We start from the raw sequence: 18,391 nt of genomic DNA, 5'->3' as shown, positions 1-18,391 counted from the left end.
CCCATTTAAAGTGGTTGTCCCCAAAAGTCTGAGAGGCGCTCTGTTGCGATTCTCTCACGACGGGCCACTTGCCGGTCACCTGAGTGGCTCCAAAGTTTTCAAAAAACTGAGTCAATCGGTGACGTGGCCCGGCATGAAGCGCGACATTTTCCGCTATTGCCGTTCCTGCCATGTCTGTCAAACGGTGAAGTCAAGGGGTGGCAAGCCACCGGGCATGATGAAACCAATTGACAGTGTGCGTCCGTGGCAGATGGCCACCTGCGATTTGATGGGGCCTTTCCCCAGAAGCAAGCAGGGGTTCATTTACCTGATGGTAGTCGTTGATCATTTTTCCAAGTGGGTCGAGTTGTACCCCCTTCGGAAAGTGACAGCGCGAGCGGTGCTGGATAAACTCCAGAAAGTGTTCTGTCGCTTCGGCTTTCCGGAACGGCTGATCACGGACAATGCGTCCTACTTCACGGCTCGGGTGTTCGGTAATACCTGCCGTTCCCTCGGAATCGAGCACTACACCACTTCACCTTACCATCCCCAGTCTAATCTGACCGAGCGGATCAACAGAACGCTCAAACCAATGCTTACGGCCTTTGCCGAGTGTCAAAAAGACTGGGCAGACCATTTGAGTGAGTTCGCGTTCGCCATTCGAACAGCTGAGAATCGCTCAACTGGTTTCTCTCCCGCCTTCCTCAATTTCGGAAGGGAGCTGGCGAATCCGATGTCAGGCGTCGTTCAGAGCCAGCAGCTCGAGGATGAGAAGGCGCGAGCAGACTGCTCTGCTTATGCGTCAACGCTTCGGGACCGGCTGTGTCGGGCTCTCAGCAGAGCAAGACAGAGTTTGGCGACGGCCAGAGCCCAGCAGAAGGTTCAGTACGACCGCAAGCACCGCAGCCTGACATTTCAGGTGGGCGATCTTGTCCTGAAGCGCAACCACGCTCTTAGTGACGCGAGCAAGGGGTTCTCAGCCGCGCTTGCTCCTAAGTGGCTTGGTCCGTACCGAGTGGTCAAAGTCTGGTCGCCACTCGCGTACCTGCTGGAGGATTCCTCTACGGGGAAAACCAGCCGGGCCCACATCGCAGACCTGAAGGCCTATGTGTCGCGGTCTGACGAGCTTGCGTCGGTGCCCATTGTCACCACAGGCAAGCGACGAGGCACACCCGATGCGGCGGAACGCAAGCGTGCCCCGCACCGGTACAATCTGAGGCGACGGTCACCTGTGTGATTTAATGCCGGACGGCGGACTTCTTCCGCACCCGAAGGCATATCGCCTCACCGAGCGAGCTTTCTCGTCGGACCCTACCCGGAAACAACGTCGGCCGTCCACTTCCTGTCCCGCTTAGTTCCAGCCTCTGTGCGTTATTGTGTTATTGAATTTTGTCTCTTCTAGCATCTTTGTTTTATGTTGTTGTTTATTTGATTCCGTTCTCGCTTCACCTATTGTACAGTGAGTGCTTTCTTTTGCAGAGCGCGTCTTTTCTCCTCTTTCCTTTTGAACACGCGACGGTGGCTCATTAAGCATGCCCGCCGCGCGGCTGTGTTCGGTGCGTGTAGAGGGGAAGTTGGGGTAGTTGGGGGACAAGCAGCGTGAACCATGCCCCCTTCCCCTTCACCCAAGACCGCCGAGGCTGCGAAGGTGCTCGGGACAGGTTGCCGCTGAAGCCCGGCGTAACACTTTGTGTGGTGTGTGCGTTGCTGTTGGTGAGCGTGCCCGGGAGCGGAGGCGACGACGTTGCGGCGTGTGTGTTTGCCGGCGTGTGCTGAGCGCGGTGGAAAGAAAGCCCGCGTGTGCTGAGCGAAAAAAAAAAAAACGTCCCGCTCGGTCACCACATGTGCGTCTTGGATGGCCGCCGAGAAGTTTCCTGGTTTCCCTTCCGCGTGTTCACTGTTCCCGCACCGACTGCGATCGGAGATCGTCTGCAGCCAGCAGCTGCCAACTGGCCACCCAGAAGTCGACGAGCGGTGAGTCACGTCCCAGACGGCCATAGACGTCCGACGGTCGACCGACGGACGTCCGTTTTCGGACCTTCGGACATCCGACGGAAGTCCGGTTATGTTCGATATACGTACAGCGGACGTCCGTCGGACTGTCGTTCGTGGATCCGGATCGCGTCCCACGGACGTCCGACGGGCAGCCGGAGGCGGACATTCGGACGTTTCCCGGAACATGCTTGCAGGGCCCGCTATTGGTGTAAAAACTTGCCAATAACATTTGTGTAAAGCTCAGCAAGCATGTGCCATGGAAATTTCAGTCACATACTAGTGCTCAATGCCTTTGTCGTGAGAGTAAAGCAGACAACAGAATATGCAACAGGTTCAAGTTTTCTGTTGTCTGCTTTACTTTCACGCACTAAGCACTGAACAGTAGTGTGCAATTATAACTTCCATCAAAGAGGCACATATGCTAGCTGAGCTTCACACAAATGCACCATTCCTGAAAACATGCTAAGTGCATAGGCATACCAGCATGAGAGGTTGTAAAAAAAGCATTTTTTTTGGCTTTATTGCAAAAACTGCATGCATAAATAGTCTACACTAAAAAAATATTGATGTTAAGGAATGGCATGGTAAAATGCAGGCCAACTGGAGTATTAAGAATCTACTTGAATAATTTTTTTTAATTATCCTTGGCCGTGACAGCTCTTGCCTTGGGGAAGTGGTGAAGGAAAAGGTATTTATTGAAACCTAATATTTCGGAATTAACGAGGAGATGATCAAGTTCTCTGTGGGCGGCCTCCGCAGGCCGGGATTCCAGGAGCAGTTACTATCCTGTGCATTTGCTCGATCAGCTGTTGCTAGTCTTTCAGGCCTAAGATGGAAAGAGCAGGCTGGGCTCCTCCTGCAATAGAAGGGAAAATGAAATTCAAGCTATCTGTGCTGAACTTTGATTACACATCTCCAAGGGCAACTGCCAGTTTCTCTCAATTGCTTTTTCCAGATGGCACTGTACGCATGCATCTCCATTCAGAACTGTCACATACTATATAGAAAGGTCATATAACTGCAGCAAAACCCATGCAGAATAACAAAAGATACAAACATAGTTTGACCAGAACCTGGCATTCAGTATTTTAATGTTTTTATGTCGTCTTTTTGAACATGCCACTCTGACCAAACATGGCATGTTATGCTTGCTGCTATGCGCCCTCAGCAATGCCCAAGACATGGAGTGCACATGCATAGAAACTAAGCATAAAGGATGCTGTATATGAACATAAAGCACAGCCAGAGCATTGCAGTATTACACAGGTACGCATTGGCGGCAGAAACCTGCATTTTGAGCGGTTTAACAGGCAGATTTCTAAAGTCATTGTTCCTGCTCTGAAAAGAAGTGATCAATAATAACATCATTTAAAATTGTTACCTTTTTGTTCTGTAAACTGCACATTTCACTGGTTTCCATGTACCCTCTACCGAAGACATTCCTTGGGCGTGTCGGGGGTATATCGACATCAACATCTAGGCTACAAGCGTCTAGAAAGCGTCTCCTTAGAGCAGCTGCGACGAAGTAACTTATTTGATAACATGCAAGCTGCTGCAGCAGAATAAAGATAGACATTTGACATGTGGCTAAAGCCCAATGTGGAAGCATAGCCCGCCGCAGTGACTGCGCAGTGTTCATGCTTCTACAAGAGTTAAAAGTAAAGTTATTTGTTTACCCACAGCACTATATGTGACATTACAATAGCAAGGCTTATAGTTACACAAAACACAAAAAGCTAACAACCACAAGCTCCTGATGTATTACCGGCAGCATGCAGCATGGATGTTAGTTACTGAAATATGGTTGCAGAATTCTGGCAACCAGCTGTGCATGTATGTCATGGATTTCTCAACTACGCACAACAAATTACAAAAAAAATAATAGTATTTATAAATGCAGCCAGCTGTTCACAAGCAACACTGTAGCTTTTTTATGGGGAAGGTAGTGGGCGCCAAAGAAACTGCCCCTGTAAAGGCACCTAATTTGCCCCTATGTAATATCGGGGACAAGTGTGTGGACTACACAAACTGCAATCAAAGCACATAACTTTTACATCGACCAGGAAACTCGGACCATACTTGTCGATGTGAAAGTTGAACGTTAGTTCTTTCATGTGTGCAAGAGAAATAAGGTCACAATTCGTTTACATCGCGATTCTAGTCCAAAATCTCCAGACATACTGTCCAGAGACTTTCGCCCCCGTAGTATAAGCCACCACTTGGGTAAGAGATTAGTAAAAGAAGTATATAAAAGACATTAGTGCTGTTGGACAGCCATAGCTATAAAGATGGTATTGACATTGGAGTACTGCCTTAAGGCGGGGCCTAGGGCATTACAAAAGCAAGAGTTAGTGTCCGCTGGTCCTCATTTGAACGAACAAAAAGAGGGGGGGGGGGGGAAGAAATCTACCTCAACTACATGTTTTGAGTGACACCGAGCTGCAGTTAGTATTAAAGATATCACACAGTTTTGTGGAAGATTTGGGAGCACTTTGCTGCTTTCTTACAGAATTGGACAAAAGAGCTCACCATCTTCAGAAAGGCACGTTATATAGAAATGAAAATAGCGAATTTACTGCATCTGGCCACAATAACTTGCACACGGAGAGGAAGATGAACTGAAAATTTTGTACATGAATGTATGTATTTACAACAGGTGAAACAATGACCATGATCTATGACGAAGAGGAAAGAGATCAAAATCTAGCTCAGAACGAGTTCTCCAGGCCGCAGGGCCGTTTCATTAACTTCGGGACACCGCCCACATTTCTCATCCCCAACGACAACGAACTCACACATGACTGGCTAACAAACGTTTTGGCATGTCTTTCCACTTTCATAAGTTCTTCATCCTCTCCCTAATACAAGCAATGCAAAAGGGACAACAAATTCGTTTCACAACAAACGGAATTTAGAGAATGGACCTCGAAATGATTGGCTCACTAGGTCACATGCCAAACTCTCTCCCCTAGGAAAAAAAAGAGAAAAAATAAATAGAACCCATCAAAACGGTGTCCCACGTGCGCAACCATTGCCCAAAGCTTGCATCCTTGGCGGCTCCTTTTACAGGGCAATTATTGCAATTACTGGCGTCTGAGTCAGCACCATTGCGGACCACATCAGAAGAGCCAACCCACATCCTCCCGCTCCGCATCATACCGTCACTGTTACACACTTGCCCTTTTTCAACGCCGCCATCTCCTACCATTGTTGACATCCAGGGTTGGAATCCTCAACGAGACCCCACTCAGCGCGCCTGCACTGAATAATTGTCACTTTTATGGGCTCCCCAACAAGGAAGAGGGCCTTACACCCTTCAACCTGACAGTGTTTTTTCTTTGAACGATAAGCAGTTCTTCCAAAAGAGGTGCTCGTTTCAAAGCTGTGCTACCTCCGGGTGATGGGTCCAGTCAGAGTACTAAGGACCCCTTAGTACGCTTAGTACTAAGGACCCCTTAGTTGTATACTGTTCGTAAAGCTCCTGAAATAAAAATGAGCCCCCTACATGACACAGCAACGAGAACAAACTGCTTGTCCCCGCGTCTTCAAGTGCGACAGCAAAGTCCTCGGAAGAGGGAACTTCTTTCCCTCTCTGCCTACGTTTCCGTTAAGCACTGTAGCTGCTGTAGCTGCCTCTCTGTGCACGTCTCTCTGCCTCCTGTCCGAGGGCAAGTGGGAGACGGCCGCAGCTGGGCAGTGAACAGGTGACCCAAAAAGAGCAGACTAATAAAGGTGCCTAGCATACCCACCGATCCCTTACAGAAATCATTAAAGAAATGAAAGCAACACATCAGATAACGCTACAATGTTTCTAAGTGCAAAGTCGACAACTCCAAGTCATATAAATATATGTACAGGGTCGTCCACTTCTAGCTATAACACAGACACTGCTTTCAAATCAACATTACGTACGAAACAGCCACATATCGATGCAAATCGGTGCACACACACAGGGACCCGGATGTGCTGCTTCACATGGCCTGCCACTTAGCTTTATTGTGTGGCCGGTTCGAACGCAACAGCGTTTTGAAGGCGGTGAGCATGTTATAGCTAGAAGTGGACGAGGCTGTACATCTCCGCACATTAACTAGACAGAAACAGTGCAGAGTAAACTAATAATTCGGTGTCTAGCAACACTATTAAAAGGGGATAAAGGCCACGGGGGGCTACGATTATTAGTACCGTTTTGCCTTTAAACTACAATAACATACTTGTTGCAAGCTTAAAATCAAAGATTCACACCTGTCCCACCCACAGCAATGCAGAGAAAGAGCAAGCTAGACTATTACAGACGCACCCTTGGTTATTTTTCTGGCATTTCTGAGGGTGAAGAATCTGACTTGTCAGTAGCATGTATATGAATAAGAATCCTATGACAGTAAATGCATCAGATTTTCTGGAGTGGCTTTTCTTTGCTGACCACATATGAGGTGAGCTATCCAACTTGGCCTAGGTTTATTCTATGAATAACAAAGCTATAGCAGGTACACAGTCGTCCACTCAGGCTGAACATGCGAGTGCGTGGCATGCACTTTTTGAGATGCCACTGCATTCATCGCAGCTGCACACCGTAGCGAAGAGGCAGACAGCGTGAAGTACCAGTTCTAGTCCCTCTACCACCACTGGGGTCCCAAACTAGGGACCCCTTGTTTTTGTCAGGTCAGGCCCCCTCAGGGTCAGCTAGTGAGTAACCTCCTATATTTGTATCTGATGGCAATGTTTTCCACCACCACCCACAATATGCAGCTGCGCATCATAGCAGATGTGAAGCAACAGCTCCTGGTCCTTCTATGCATAAGCCACTTTGCCTTGATGCATGCTTGCGTACCATAGTAAAGAGGCAGACGACATAACGCAGCAGCTCATGGTACCTTTACACATGAGCCCCCCCATTGTACTTCGATACGCACCATAGCAAATATACAGACTACACCACACAGCAGCTCCTGGTCCCTCTATGCATAAGCCATCTTGCCTCAATACGCACCTGCGTACCTGAGCGAAGAGGCGGACGTGAAGCTGCAGCTCCTGGGCCCTCCATGCACAAGCCACTTAGCATCAATGCACGGCTGTGCACTGTAGTAAAGAGGCGAACGACGTTAAGCAGCAGCTCCTGGTCCCTCTACACATCAGCCATTTTGCCTCGATGTGCATCTGCACACCGTAACAAACAGCCAGATGTGACAAAGAAGCTCCTGGTTTCTCTACACATAAACCACTTTGCCTCAATGCATGTCTGCACACCGGAGCAAAGAGGCAGGTGACGTGAAGCTGGAGCGGCTGGTCCCTCTACGCACAAGCCACTTAGCCTTGATGCATGGCTGTGACGGATGCATTGCTATTTTGCAAACTGCATGCCACACATTCCCATTCAAGCTAAGAGTGGACGACTGTGTAAACGTAAAATACTGGTCATTTACTTCAATGGACAATGACAAAAAGTAACATGGTGGACAATGTAAAAAGAATTTGCTGCATAAAGTTTGTTGAAACCAGTTCTACATCCTACATGTAAACAAGCTAAAACCTTAATGTCGAAGGGATGTCCTGTATGTTTAAAATCATCACGCTCAAACAACTTCAACACTGACAATCATGATTCAATATTAATAATATAGATAATGATACAATACTCACTTTTAGCCATACCAAAGAAATGAGAATGCAAAGAGATGTTGCTGTTTTTCCCCCGTGGATGACAGTTTTCCATGTTCAAAATGCTGCTTCCTGTTGGCCTACGAAATCGGCTACAGCAAATGGCATCTGAAAAATTTTTGGAAGCCTCATGCTAGTCTTCAACGAGAAAAGCATTGCCATACAGAAGCAGAACACAAATACTTTTACAACACACTAAAAGCACCAACTGCGGAGCTGTTTTTAGGATGACTAGGTAGAGGTTTTGCTGTAGCAAGCCAAATGTTAGCCTTCAATAAGGAAAGCATTCCCATACAGAAACAGAACAGAAAAACTTTTACAACACATTAAAAGCATCAATTGCACAAATGCTTGTAAGATGACCAGGTACAGGTTTCTGCTATAGCCCACATCATGTGACCAGCAGTTATCAGAAGCCTTGTATGTGAGCATGATGCCCTAGGTTCAATTTATGGCTATCACTGTATTAACAAGCATGGGTTTAAAGCTACTTTAATATGATAATCTAAGAACATGGTAAGAGCTTTCAGTGCGAGACATAAGCTCAGTATCATGCACTATAAGGTGCTGCATGGCTCTAGTGTAGCTTTGGCATTATCTCGCTGTCAATAATGCAGTGAAGTTCTGAGGAGCCTTTGAATATCTGTAAGGACAAAGCAACAATTTTGTTTTCATCTCACTTTTGCTCAACTCGGGTTTTTTTTTTTTTTTTTTTTTTTTTTTTTTTTTTTTTTTAGTCCGCGGCTTGCATGGCCTCCCAGTATGCCTGTTTTGCATAAAAGAAGGCGTTGCAGGTACCAGAGCTCACAGCCCAACTGTATCGCGGCGGCGGTATGCCAAATTCGTCCCAGAATAGCGCAGAACAACGGGTCAAGAAAAAGAAGTGCTGACTTTTTTTTTTTTCTCTCATCTCCTTGTCCGGTTGTTCTGCGCGGTTCGGTCCCACATGCATAACCAACATGCGCAAGGTGCTGTCCTGGTTCGTCAAAGCTGAAGGAGAGTACTAAACCTTTAGTTATTTAGTAGCTACAGCCGTTCCTTCTAGAAACTGTAGTTGCCGTAAAGCTCGAGAGAGAAAGATAAGCGGCTGTCCATTAAAAAAAAAAAAAAAAAAAAAAAAAAAACATGTCGCACGATAGGCTCGAGGAGTGCAAAAGTTTTCTCGTATAGTTTTTACAACTCAGCACGTTGCGCATGGTTAACAAATTAACTCCTTTAAAGCTCGGGCAGGCACTCCTTTATCAGAGACAGAGAAGTTGCGCGGCTTACTGGCGCAGCATCCAGTAATGCCGAGAAAGATGGCCCTCAGACTTGAGGCTGCACTTTAGTTAGTCGGCGCGGAGCCATCCTGTCAGTCTCGCCTAAAACACTCGACCGTTCGGCTGCTGTACAGAGCTGTTTCCTTACCCAAAAGCTCACCACTATCGGTGCATCGAAAAGTTCCACTAAAGAAACAAAAGTTCGGTGAAATACTTACTTTGGAATCGGCGGGTGAACAAAGTGTGCCAGCCGCACAAAGCCACAGCAAAAACAATGCTAGCAGTGCATTACAGCCGTAGGTATTTGTAACTGCGCAGAAAATGCAGAACACGGAAACGTGAAGCCATCTTCCATGACTAAACTTCAACTTGTCAGGTGGATTGGATTGGCTCATTTCAGATTTTTTTTAGGATAGGTTCGGTTTCGTTCTTTTTGAGCTTGCTGCTTGCTGCGTCTATTCAGCCACTGATTAAAATTTCACCGAAGCATCATGATAGAAAAATGTTTAATGGTCATTTAACTTTTAATCAAAAATTTTGATGGAAGAATTCAACGATGAAACACGCGGAAAATAAAAAAAAAACTGTTTAATGGAAACGCTTTCTATCGCATCGATTCGCTCTGGCATCATATAATGCAGACTTGACGGTATTACTGATTTATACGCAGTTCAGACGAGCACGACGACTACAAACTATATCATAGCTGTGTAAAAGCAAATCCAGTGGCGGACGTACGGCGGCTGTCCGCTGGGCGAACGGATTCGACCATCCGCTTTCGTACGTACGCCGGAATTCCGGCGGACGTCCGAAATCGGCCGCCGAGTTGCGGCCGAGTTCGGTTGTCCGTCGGACGTCAGTGGCCGTCCGGTACCGGTTACCGCCGGCTCTCTGTGCTGCACCGACGAACTGTGTCGAACTTTGGAACTTTGCAGCTGACACTTTCGTATTTACTTCGTATTCGGAACTTTACATATTATTCTCCAGGTCATCTTATCCTTTTTTTGTTTTGTTTGTTTTTTTGGGTGTGCCTTGTTGGTGTTTGTCTTTCTTGAGTGTTTGTCTTTTCGAGATCTTTTTGGCTGGAGCTGAAGCGTAGTTGACTTGTTGCGTGAGGATAGCATTCTTTTCTTCATGCTGGGGACCTGCCGCTTGCTTTCGCTGATGGGTAGGAGGGCAATTAAGGAGAGGAGGATGTGGGATTCGGGCTTGCTGCGGCTGCCCTTTGCGCGGCCGCCGCCCGCTTCCCAGTTGTTCTCCTCATTGGCGCCTTTTGGCGGGAACACGGCACCGCTTCGACAGCCGCGCTCGCGCGATTGTCCGAGCGGAGCCCAGAGGGAGACCCCTCCGAGACATCGCAAGGTGCGTACGCAACTGTTCTTGTCTGCCGGCCTTTGTCCGCGCAGACCAGTGTGTACTCGAGTTCGTCTGCTCCGGGTCGTACCTGAGAGCGCAACTCGAGCCTGTCGATCGTGATCCAACGATCCGCGACAGGCGTACCTTGCGGTGGTTGCCCACACTCTCTCAAAGGAACCCTTTGGTCACTGCGAGAGAGATCACAGCACGCCCTTGCGTGCTTGCGGCGCGCACTCCGTGTCACTTGTGCGCGCAGGGGAGCCTTGCTCCTCGCGCGCTCCCTTGACACGGTGACTGCGTATGTGTGTGTATGTGCGTTTTGTAAATATGCGTATGTGCGGTTGTAAATATGTGTGTGTGTGTGTGTGTGTGTGTGTGTGTGTGTGTGTGTGTGTGTGTGTGTGTGTGTGTGTGTGTGTGTGTGTGTGTGTGTGTGTGTGTGTGTGTGTGTGTGTGTGTGTGTGTGTGTGTGTGTGTGTGTGTGTGTGTGTGTGTGTGTGTGTGTGTGTGTGTGTGTGTGTGTGTGTGTGTGTGTGTGTGTGTGTGTGTGTGTGTGTGTGTGTGTGTGTGTGTGTGTGTGTGTGTGTGTGTGCCGCTGGAGGATGGCGTTTCAATAAACGTCTCCTTTGTGAACTTGGAGGTTGGTGTCCTTGCAGCGAAGTGCTCTCCTCCCGGTGGAGGTTGAGTGCGCGCTGCAGTGTTTCAGTGCGCGCGGTGACGGCTGATCGGGGCTTCGGCTCGCGCGACGCTCGAACCCGCGGTGGTTGGTGGCCTATGTCCACGTAGAAACCACAACGTATGCTGCCCACCTAAAGCAAAAAATGTAACCTTCTCCACACTCCTGAGTAGGGCTATCAGGGAAGCGGTACGAGATCCGTTACTAGTGTTAGAAGATTTCAATGCGCAGAGCCTCTCATGGGGCTACAGCCGAGAGGACATACGAGGACGGAAGCTAGCGGAGGCAGCGCCCACATTAGGCCTAACCCTACACACCGACCCGGCGTACCCCACGCGAATTGGGAACTCGGCGCAGATGGACACTTGTCCGGACTTAACTTTTTCAAAACACGCAAGGCCAGTGGAGTGGACGAATACGGAGGAAACACTCGGTAGCGAACACTGTCTGACCAAGATAACGATCCGCACTAAACCCCTTACCAGACCGACGGGGCAGACTACGATGCTGGACTGGGCAAAAGTCTGAAAAGAATATAATGTTAGTTCTATCCAGGAGCAGGGATACCAAGCCTAGACCAAACAGCTGCTGACCAGTCTCCGTTCGACGGAAACGTGGGTAAAGCTCTCTGAGGCGGTGACGGATGTGGACACCCACCTCCTCCACCTCTGGGAAGCCAGACGCAGCATGGTTAAAAGATAGCGCAGGCAGAAACATAACCGCAAGCTAAAAACCCGGATCGCGGCGATAACAAAAGAGGCGGCAGAATACGCTAACTGGATAGAGAGGTGCAACGCGCAGCTAGGCAGATGTCTGGCAAAAACACATGGCGTCTCTTCCGAGCTCTCATAGATCCAAACCAGACGCGCACCGAGTCGCAGAAACACCTAGCTGCAGAGAGCAATACACGCATTTCAAGGAAATACGGCCCAGCTAGCGCTGAAGCTCCGAGACCAGTACTTGAGCACGACCCAAGACCCAAGGGGATAAGCGCACAGGTACAGTGGAGACGAAAATGTTGAGCTGGATGAACCTTTCAAACTATACGAGCTCAAGGCAGCCCTAGCGAGAATGAAACGCGGGACCGCGCCAGGAAGGGATGGGATCACAGTAAATCTCCTAGCAAACCTACCAGAGCACGCGTACCAATCCCCTCTAGAACACTTCAATTCCATCTGGACAGGGGAAGTTCCTCTCCCCACAGAATGGAAGACGGCACTCATAACTTTCATCCCAAAGGCAGGCAAAGCCATAGATACGAACAACCTCAGGCCCATTTCTCTCACGTCGTGGGTGGGCAAATTGATGGAAACTGTGACGATCCCTCCCATGTGTCCCCGCCAGAGCATCTTCTCTACGGCAGCCGAACCGGTCTGCGTGGGGGAAGAAGCGGGAAGGGAAAGAGTTAATAAACGCTCTCCCCGCGTACAGCGAGGAGGGCCAGTTTTTCTCCCGCTAGCAATGTGTACAGTCTCCTTTCTGGGCGCCTCATCCCGCGCCCTCCTCAGGGCACGTTGGTGACCTGGGCATAGACGTCTTCGGGCTCGGCCCCTAACAACCCCATAACAATTCTGGCGACGAGGTAAAACTTAAGGCATTGCATTACAATTTCTGCAACCATGCCTACCTACGGTGTTTTGGAGCCGTTTCATGGGGAAGGAGCAGCCTGGACCGAGTACTTGGAGCGTGTGAAGTTGTTTTTCGACGCCAACAGCGTTCCCGGGGAAAAACAAAGGTCTGTGTTCCTGACGTGCTACGGACCCAACACATACTCCTTGCTGCGGAGCCTAGTGACGCCCAAGACGCCCGACCAAGTCTCCATCGACGAGATATTCAGCGTACTCTCCAGCCACTTCATTCCAAAGCCTTCCGTGGTGGTGTGCCGCTTCAAGTTCAACAGTCGTCAACGCCAGCCAGATGAGTCCGTCAACGACTACACGGCATCACTAAAAAAAGCTGTCGGCGAACTGTGAGTACGGCACCTTCCTTTCTGACATGCTGCGGGACAAACTCGTTTGCGGCATTAACGATGCGCCAATGCAGCGGCGCCTGCTTGAAGAGCCAAACCTGACGTTCGAGTCAGCAGTACAAATCCTTGTTGCGATGGAGACTGCCAAAACTGACTCAAGCATGCTGATGCAAGCGCAGGAGAGGGCCGAAGCTCAATCCAGTTCACACTGCAATGCGAGCGATGAAACAGACAGTAAGCTGCTATCGCTGTGGAGAGCCACACTACGCGACAGCATGCCAGCATGCCAAATCCAGGTGCAACGCTTGCAGCAAGATAGGGCATTTAGCAAGAGTATGCCGCTATGCGAAAACTAAAGACACGACGCCGAAGAACGTGTCGAATAAGTACGGCAAACAAAGGCAACAAAAGCAGTCCGTGCATAGTCTTGGCAGCAGGGAGAATGTTTCTGCCCCCAAGCCGCAGGTCTACGAGACGTGGCAAATGAACGGCGAGCAAACAATTCCACCCTTCATTGCAGTTCTACAAGTTGCAAGCAGGTCTCTCCGAATGGAGCTGGACACGGGGGCCAGCATTTCCGTAATGGGTGAAACTGCATTTCAAGAGCGATTTCCCGATTTCCCAGTAGAGCCTTCAGACGTGATACCGAAAAGCTACTGCGGAAGACTTACACCCGTTAGGGGCAAGGTCATCGGGCCAGTCCAATTCGGACGGAGAGAGGCTACATTGCCATTGTTTATAGCTCCTGATCACTGTCCAACTCTTCTCGGGAGAAACTGGATCAGCGCGCTACAACTTGACTTAAATGACGTCAGAGCTGTGGAACCCCTTACAAATATTGATTAGCTCCTCGCTCAATATAAAGATGTATTTTCAGAGGGACTTGGAACAATGAAAGGCGTGAAAGCGAAAATTGCTGTCAAGGCAGATGCAGTCCCCAAGTTTTTCAAGCCACGAACAATTCCTTTCGCGCTTCAAGATAAAGTCGCAGAAGAGTTGCAAAGAATGCAACGAGAAGGAGTCATTACGCCCGTCAGGACGTCAGATTGGGCAGCCCCTATTGTTCCTGTGCTCAAGCAAGACGGTCGCGTGCGCATATGTGGCGATTTCAAAGTAACAATAAATTCTGCAACAGTGCTGGAAAAGTACCCCGTCCCGAGAGTCGAAGACCTGTGGGCGAAGCTTTCAGGAGGGCAACAGTTCACAAGGCTAGACTTGAAAGATGCTTACCAGCAGGTAGAGCCTTGATATCGACTCACCGAGGCTTGTGACAATCAGCACACCTCAAGGCTTTTTTCAATACACTAGACTGCCTTTCGGAGTAGCTTCAGCGCCAGCCATTTTCCAGAGAGAAATGGAAAATTTGTTACAAGGCATGCGGCACGTCACTGTGTACTTTGACGATATCTTGGTAACTGGTCTAGACAAGGCAGATCACCTAAAGAACGTTGCCAGTGTGCTACAGCGCCTACAAGAAGCAGGTCTCAAGCTCAAGCTTGCAAAGTGTTCATTCTTAGCTCAAGAAGTTGAGTATTTTGGCCATGTCATAAATGCAAATGGACTAAGGCCGACACCAAAGAAAGTAGAAGCTGTCGTTAATGCTCCGAGTCCGAAGGACATCAAGCAACTTCAAAGCTACCTCGGACTAATTAATTTTTACAGGCGTTTTCTGCCTAACCTCTCGACAGTGCTTCACACTTTGAACCTCCTGCTTAAAAAAGAAACTGCATGGAAGTGGACAAGCGTAGAGGAACAAGCATTCAGAAAAAGTAAACAACTATTGACCTTTGCGCATGTACTACAACACTTTGATTCCTCAAGACAAATTGTTCTCAGTTGCGACGCCTCACCGTACGGAATTGGAGCAGTCCTCGCACATCGAGATGAAACTGGGGAACATCCCATTGCATTTGCATCGAGAAACCTTCTTCCAGCAGAGAAGAATTATAGTCAACTGGACAAAGAAGCCCTTGCCATTATTTTCGGTGTCACAAAATTCCATCAGTACTTATGGGGTCAAGATTTCGAAGTGATAACGGATCACAAGCCTCTTCTGGGACTCCTTGGACAAGACAAGCCTATTCCTGATAGATCATCACCCAGAATGATACGCTGGGCAATTACTCTGTCAGCGTACAAGTACAAGCTTGTGTACCGCCCTGGCACCTGCATCAGCAACGCCGACGCGCTGAGCCGTTTACCGCTTCCTACGGAGCCCGGCGCAGTGCCCAAGCCTACTGAGATTTTCATGCTTGAAAATGCGTATCCACGACTTCTTTCGCAATCCGCCATTGCCAAAGCCACAGATCGTGACTCTGTGTTATCAAATTTACGTCGTGCGCTACTTACTGGGGATGAGCTGCCAAAAGGAAGTGAGTGGGCGATATTTCAGAAGAACCGCACAGAGTTTAGCGTGCATGAAAACTGCATTCTACGAGAAACACGCGTCGTCGTTCCCAAGCAACTACAAGCAGAAGTTCTCGACCTACTTCATGAAACCCACCCAGGCGTGGAGAAAATGAAAGCAGTTGCAAGAAGTCATGTCTGGTGGGATGGACTCGACAGCAGCATCACAAAGAAGGTGCAACTCTGCAAAACCTGTCAAGAACGTCAGAGAATGGGACGGAAAGCACAGTCGAATCCTTGGCCATTTCCGAAGAAACCATGGTCGAGACTGCATGTGGATTTCGGTGGTCCATTTCAAGGCCACTACTTGTTCGTCTTAGTCGACGCCTACTCTAAGTGGGTAGAGGTGGTTCCTGTTCGTACGCCTTCAGCGGACGCCACGATCAGATGCCTGAGAAACATATTTGCAACTCATGGGCTTCCAGACATCATTGTCTCTGATAACGGCACCGCATTCACCAGCGAGAAATACGCTGATTTCTTAAGCAAGAACGGCATTCGACGTATCCTGATCCCTCCATACCATCCAGCGTCCAACGGTGCAGCGGAACGTGTTGTACAAACAATTAAGGGAAAATTGAAAAAAAGCGGCTCCTGGAGACTTCCAGACAAACATTGACAGGATCCTACTTTCATACAGAACCACGCCACACGCGTTTACAGGATCCCCTCCTGCAGAGCTTCTTATGGGCAGGCAGCTGCAAACTCCCATTCAACGAGTGCATCCCGACATGAGAGCACGCATGGAATTCAAGCAGTTAGGGCAAAAGGTGCGCTCCGACAGAAACGCATGGAGAAGCACTTTGCCTCCAGCAGGAGAGCGCGTCTTTGTTCGGAACTTCCGACCAGGCCCATCTTGGTTTTCCGGTACCGTCAATTGTCCCACAAGTTCTTCGTCTATTCAGGTAGAGCTTGAAGACGGAACGCTGTGGAATAGACACGCGGACCATGTGCGACCGCAAACGACGCCTGCCATTACCTACGACGACGAGAATCATTTTCCGGCATCAGCCGCGATAGCGGTCAACGAGCCGCCGCCCCCGTCTTCCCCGTATCCCTGCTCGAGTACCGAGCCGCCGACAAAAGCATCGGCGCGCTTTCAAAGGTCAAGCGGCATCCCCTCGGAACGCCAGCTTCGACGGTCTTCGCGGGTTCGGAAGCCTGTGGATTACTACGGACTATAGAAGACAAACAAGACATTGTTGTGCGCTTGTGCTGTGCTGCAGGCTTCATAAGAGAGGGAGGAGTGTGACGATCCCTCCCATGTGTCTCCGCCAGAGCGTCTTCTCTACGGCAGCCGAACCGGTCTGCGTGGGGGAAGAAGCGGGAAGGGAAAGAGTTAATAAACGCTCTCCCCGCGTACAGCGAGGAGGGCCAGTTTGTCTCCCGCTAGCAATGTGTACAGTCTCCTTTCTGGGCGCCTCATCCCGCGCCCTTCTCAGGGCACGTTGGTGACCCGGGCATAGACGTCTTCGGGCTCGGCCCCTAACAACCCCATAACAGAAACAATGGTCAGAAACAGACTTTCCGAGTATCTTGAAAACAAGCGAGTGTTCGCCGACTCGATGTATGGCTTCAAACCAAATAAATCTGCTCAGGACGTCCTGCTACAACTTAGCAGAGAGATATTAAATCCGATAGAACATCCGAACGGGGATAAGATAGTGCTGGCCCTAGATCTGAAGGGAGCCTTCGATAATGTGACGCACGAGGCCATCCTGACACACCTTTCGGAGACTGGGTGTGGAAAGAACGCGTTCGAGTATATAAAACGCTTCCTCTCAGACAGACAGGCCTACGTGAGAATCCAGAACGCAGAACACGGTCCGTTTCTATTAGGCACGAGAGGTACACCACAGGGAGCGGTGCTATCCCCGCTGCTTTTCAACATGGCAATGAAAAATCTCCCGGTCCACCTGGAGAAAGTCTCGGGTGTGCAGTATGCGTTGTACGCGGACGACATCTCCATATGGGCCACGCGTGCTCTCTCGGAGAAATGGAGGCCAGCTTGCAGGAGGCAGCCACCACTGTGAATGAGTACGCGAAAAAATGCGGCCTTCAGTGCTCACCAAAAAAATCCGAATTCGTCTATATTCGTCCTCCAAAAAATGCACAGACAAGATAGAATTGCTACTTGGATCAGAACCAATACCCGAGAGAGAGGAAATGAGAGTACTTGGTCTTTTCATTCACCACGACCACGCTCGACAAGCTAAAAAAGGTGGGAGACCAGGTGGGCCGAATGGTCCACAGAGTTTCAAACAAGAAAGGGGGACTGAGAAGCAAATATGTTCTATGACTGGCCAATGCCTTTGTAACAAGCAGAATCCTGTACTCCGACCCCCTATCTCCGCCTCAAGAAATACGACGAGAGGACCATCGAGGTGATCACGCGCAAAACAGTGAAGAAGGCCCTCGACCTCCCTATAACCACGTCGAACCTGAGACTCCAGGGTCTGGGTATGACGAACTCGTTCGAGGAGCTGAGAGAAGCCCACCTCACGAGCCAATGCACGCGACTATAGCAGACACCGTCGGGTCGTCGCCTATTAACCCGTCTACACATACAACACACGACTGTAACCGAGGAAAGAGTAAGGCTTCCCCAGGAGTGGCGATACGCCCTGCACGTAAAACCACTCCCCACTAACATGTCCAAAGACGACCACGAGGGTAGGCGCAAGGCCAGGGCAGAGGCCTTAGCTCACCACTACGAAGGGAAACCCGCAGTGTACTATGTGGACGCGTCCGGCCCGCACCAAGGCGGGTTGTACACGGCGGCAGTGATCCACGAGTCCAAAACGGTAAACGGGCTCACATTTAAAGCCCGAAACATAACACAAGCAGAGGAGGTCGCTATCGCGTTAGCAGCAACACACTCTGATTCAAAACAATCACAACGGACTCGCGAGGGGCGTGTAGGAACTTTCAACAGAGCTGGCCTACCGGCTACTAAAAAACAGCTCAGACCTGGCCTACCGACTACTGCAAAACAGCTCGTACGTGGAAAGTCCATCCCGCCGCTTCATAGTCTGGGCTCCGGCCCATTCGGGGCTAGGAGGAAACAAGGCAGCAGATGCCGCCGCCCGCGCGCTT

The 18,391-nt window shown here is 49.5% G+C and overlaps 1 protein-coding gene and 1 long non-coding RNA gene across 2 annotated transcripts; one reads left to right on the top strand and one right to left on the bottom strand.

The window, feature by feature from the left end:
- Positions 1-1,970: 1,970 nt before the first annotated feature.
- LOC146171632 (uncharacterized) lies at positions 1,971-9,316 on the bottom strand. The gene is made up of 3 exons (XR_014702798.1): positions 9,107-9,316; positions 7,612-7,737; positions 1,971-2,830 (listed from the first exon to the last, which is right to left on the bottom strand). It is a non-coding gene; the product is annotated as an uncharacterized LOC146171632 (long non-coding RNA).
- A 3,223-nt stretch (positions 9,317-12,539) lies between these two features.
- On the top strand, positions 12,540-12,893 carry LOC146171631 (uncharacterized). Its single transcript, XM_084586466.1, has one exon. It carries the CDS (start codon positions 12,540-12,542, stop codon positions 12,891-12,893), a length of 354 nt encoding a protein of 117 aa, XP_084442592.1.
- The last annotated feature ends 5,498 nt before the right edge of the window (positions 12,894-18,391 follow it).

Source organism: Amblyomma maculatum, unplaced genomic scaffold (genome assembly GCF_055883805.1).
Source record: "Amblyomma maculatum isolate TAMU_Amacu unplaced genomic scaffold, ASM5588380v1 scaffold_19, whole genome shotgun sequence".
Classification (NCBI taxonomy): domain Eukaryota; kingdom Metazoa; phylum Arthropoda; class Arachnida; order Ixodida; family Ixodidae; genus Amblyomma; species Amblyomma maculatum.
Note: the sequence above shows the minus strand (reverse complement) of the source record. Positions and strands in the feature narration are given on the sequence as shown.

Bases quoted from the DNA above. Each gene is read 5' to 3' on its own strand.
- LOC146171631 (XM_084586466.1), top strand. From the start codon at position 12,540: ATGCCTACCTACGGTGTTTTGGAGCCGTTTCATGGGGAAGGAGCAGCC.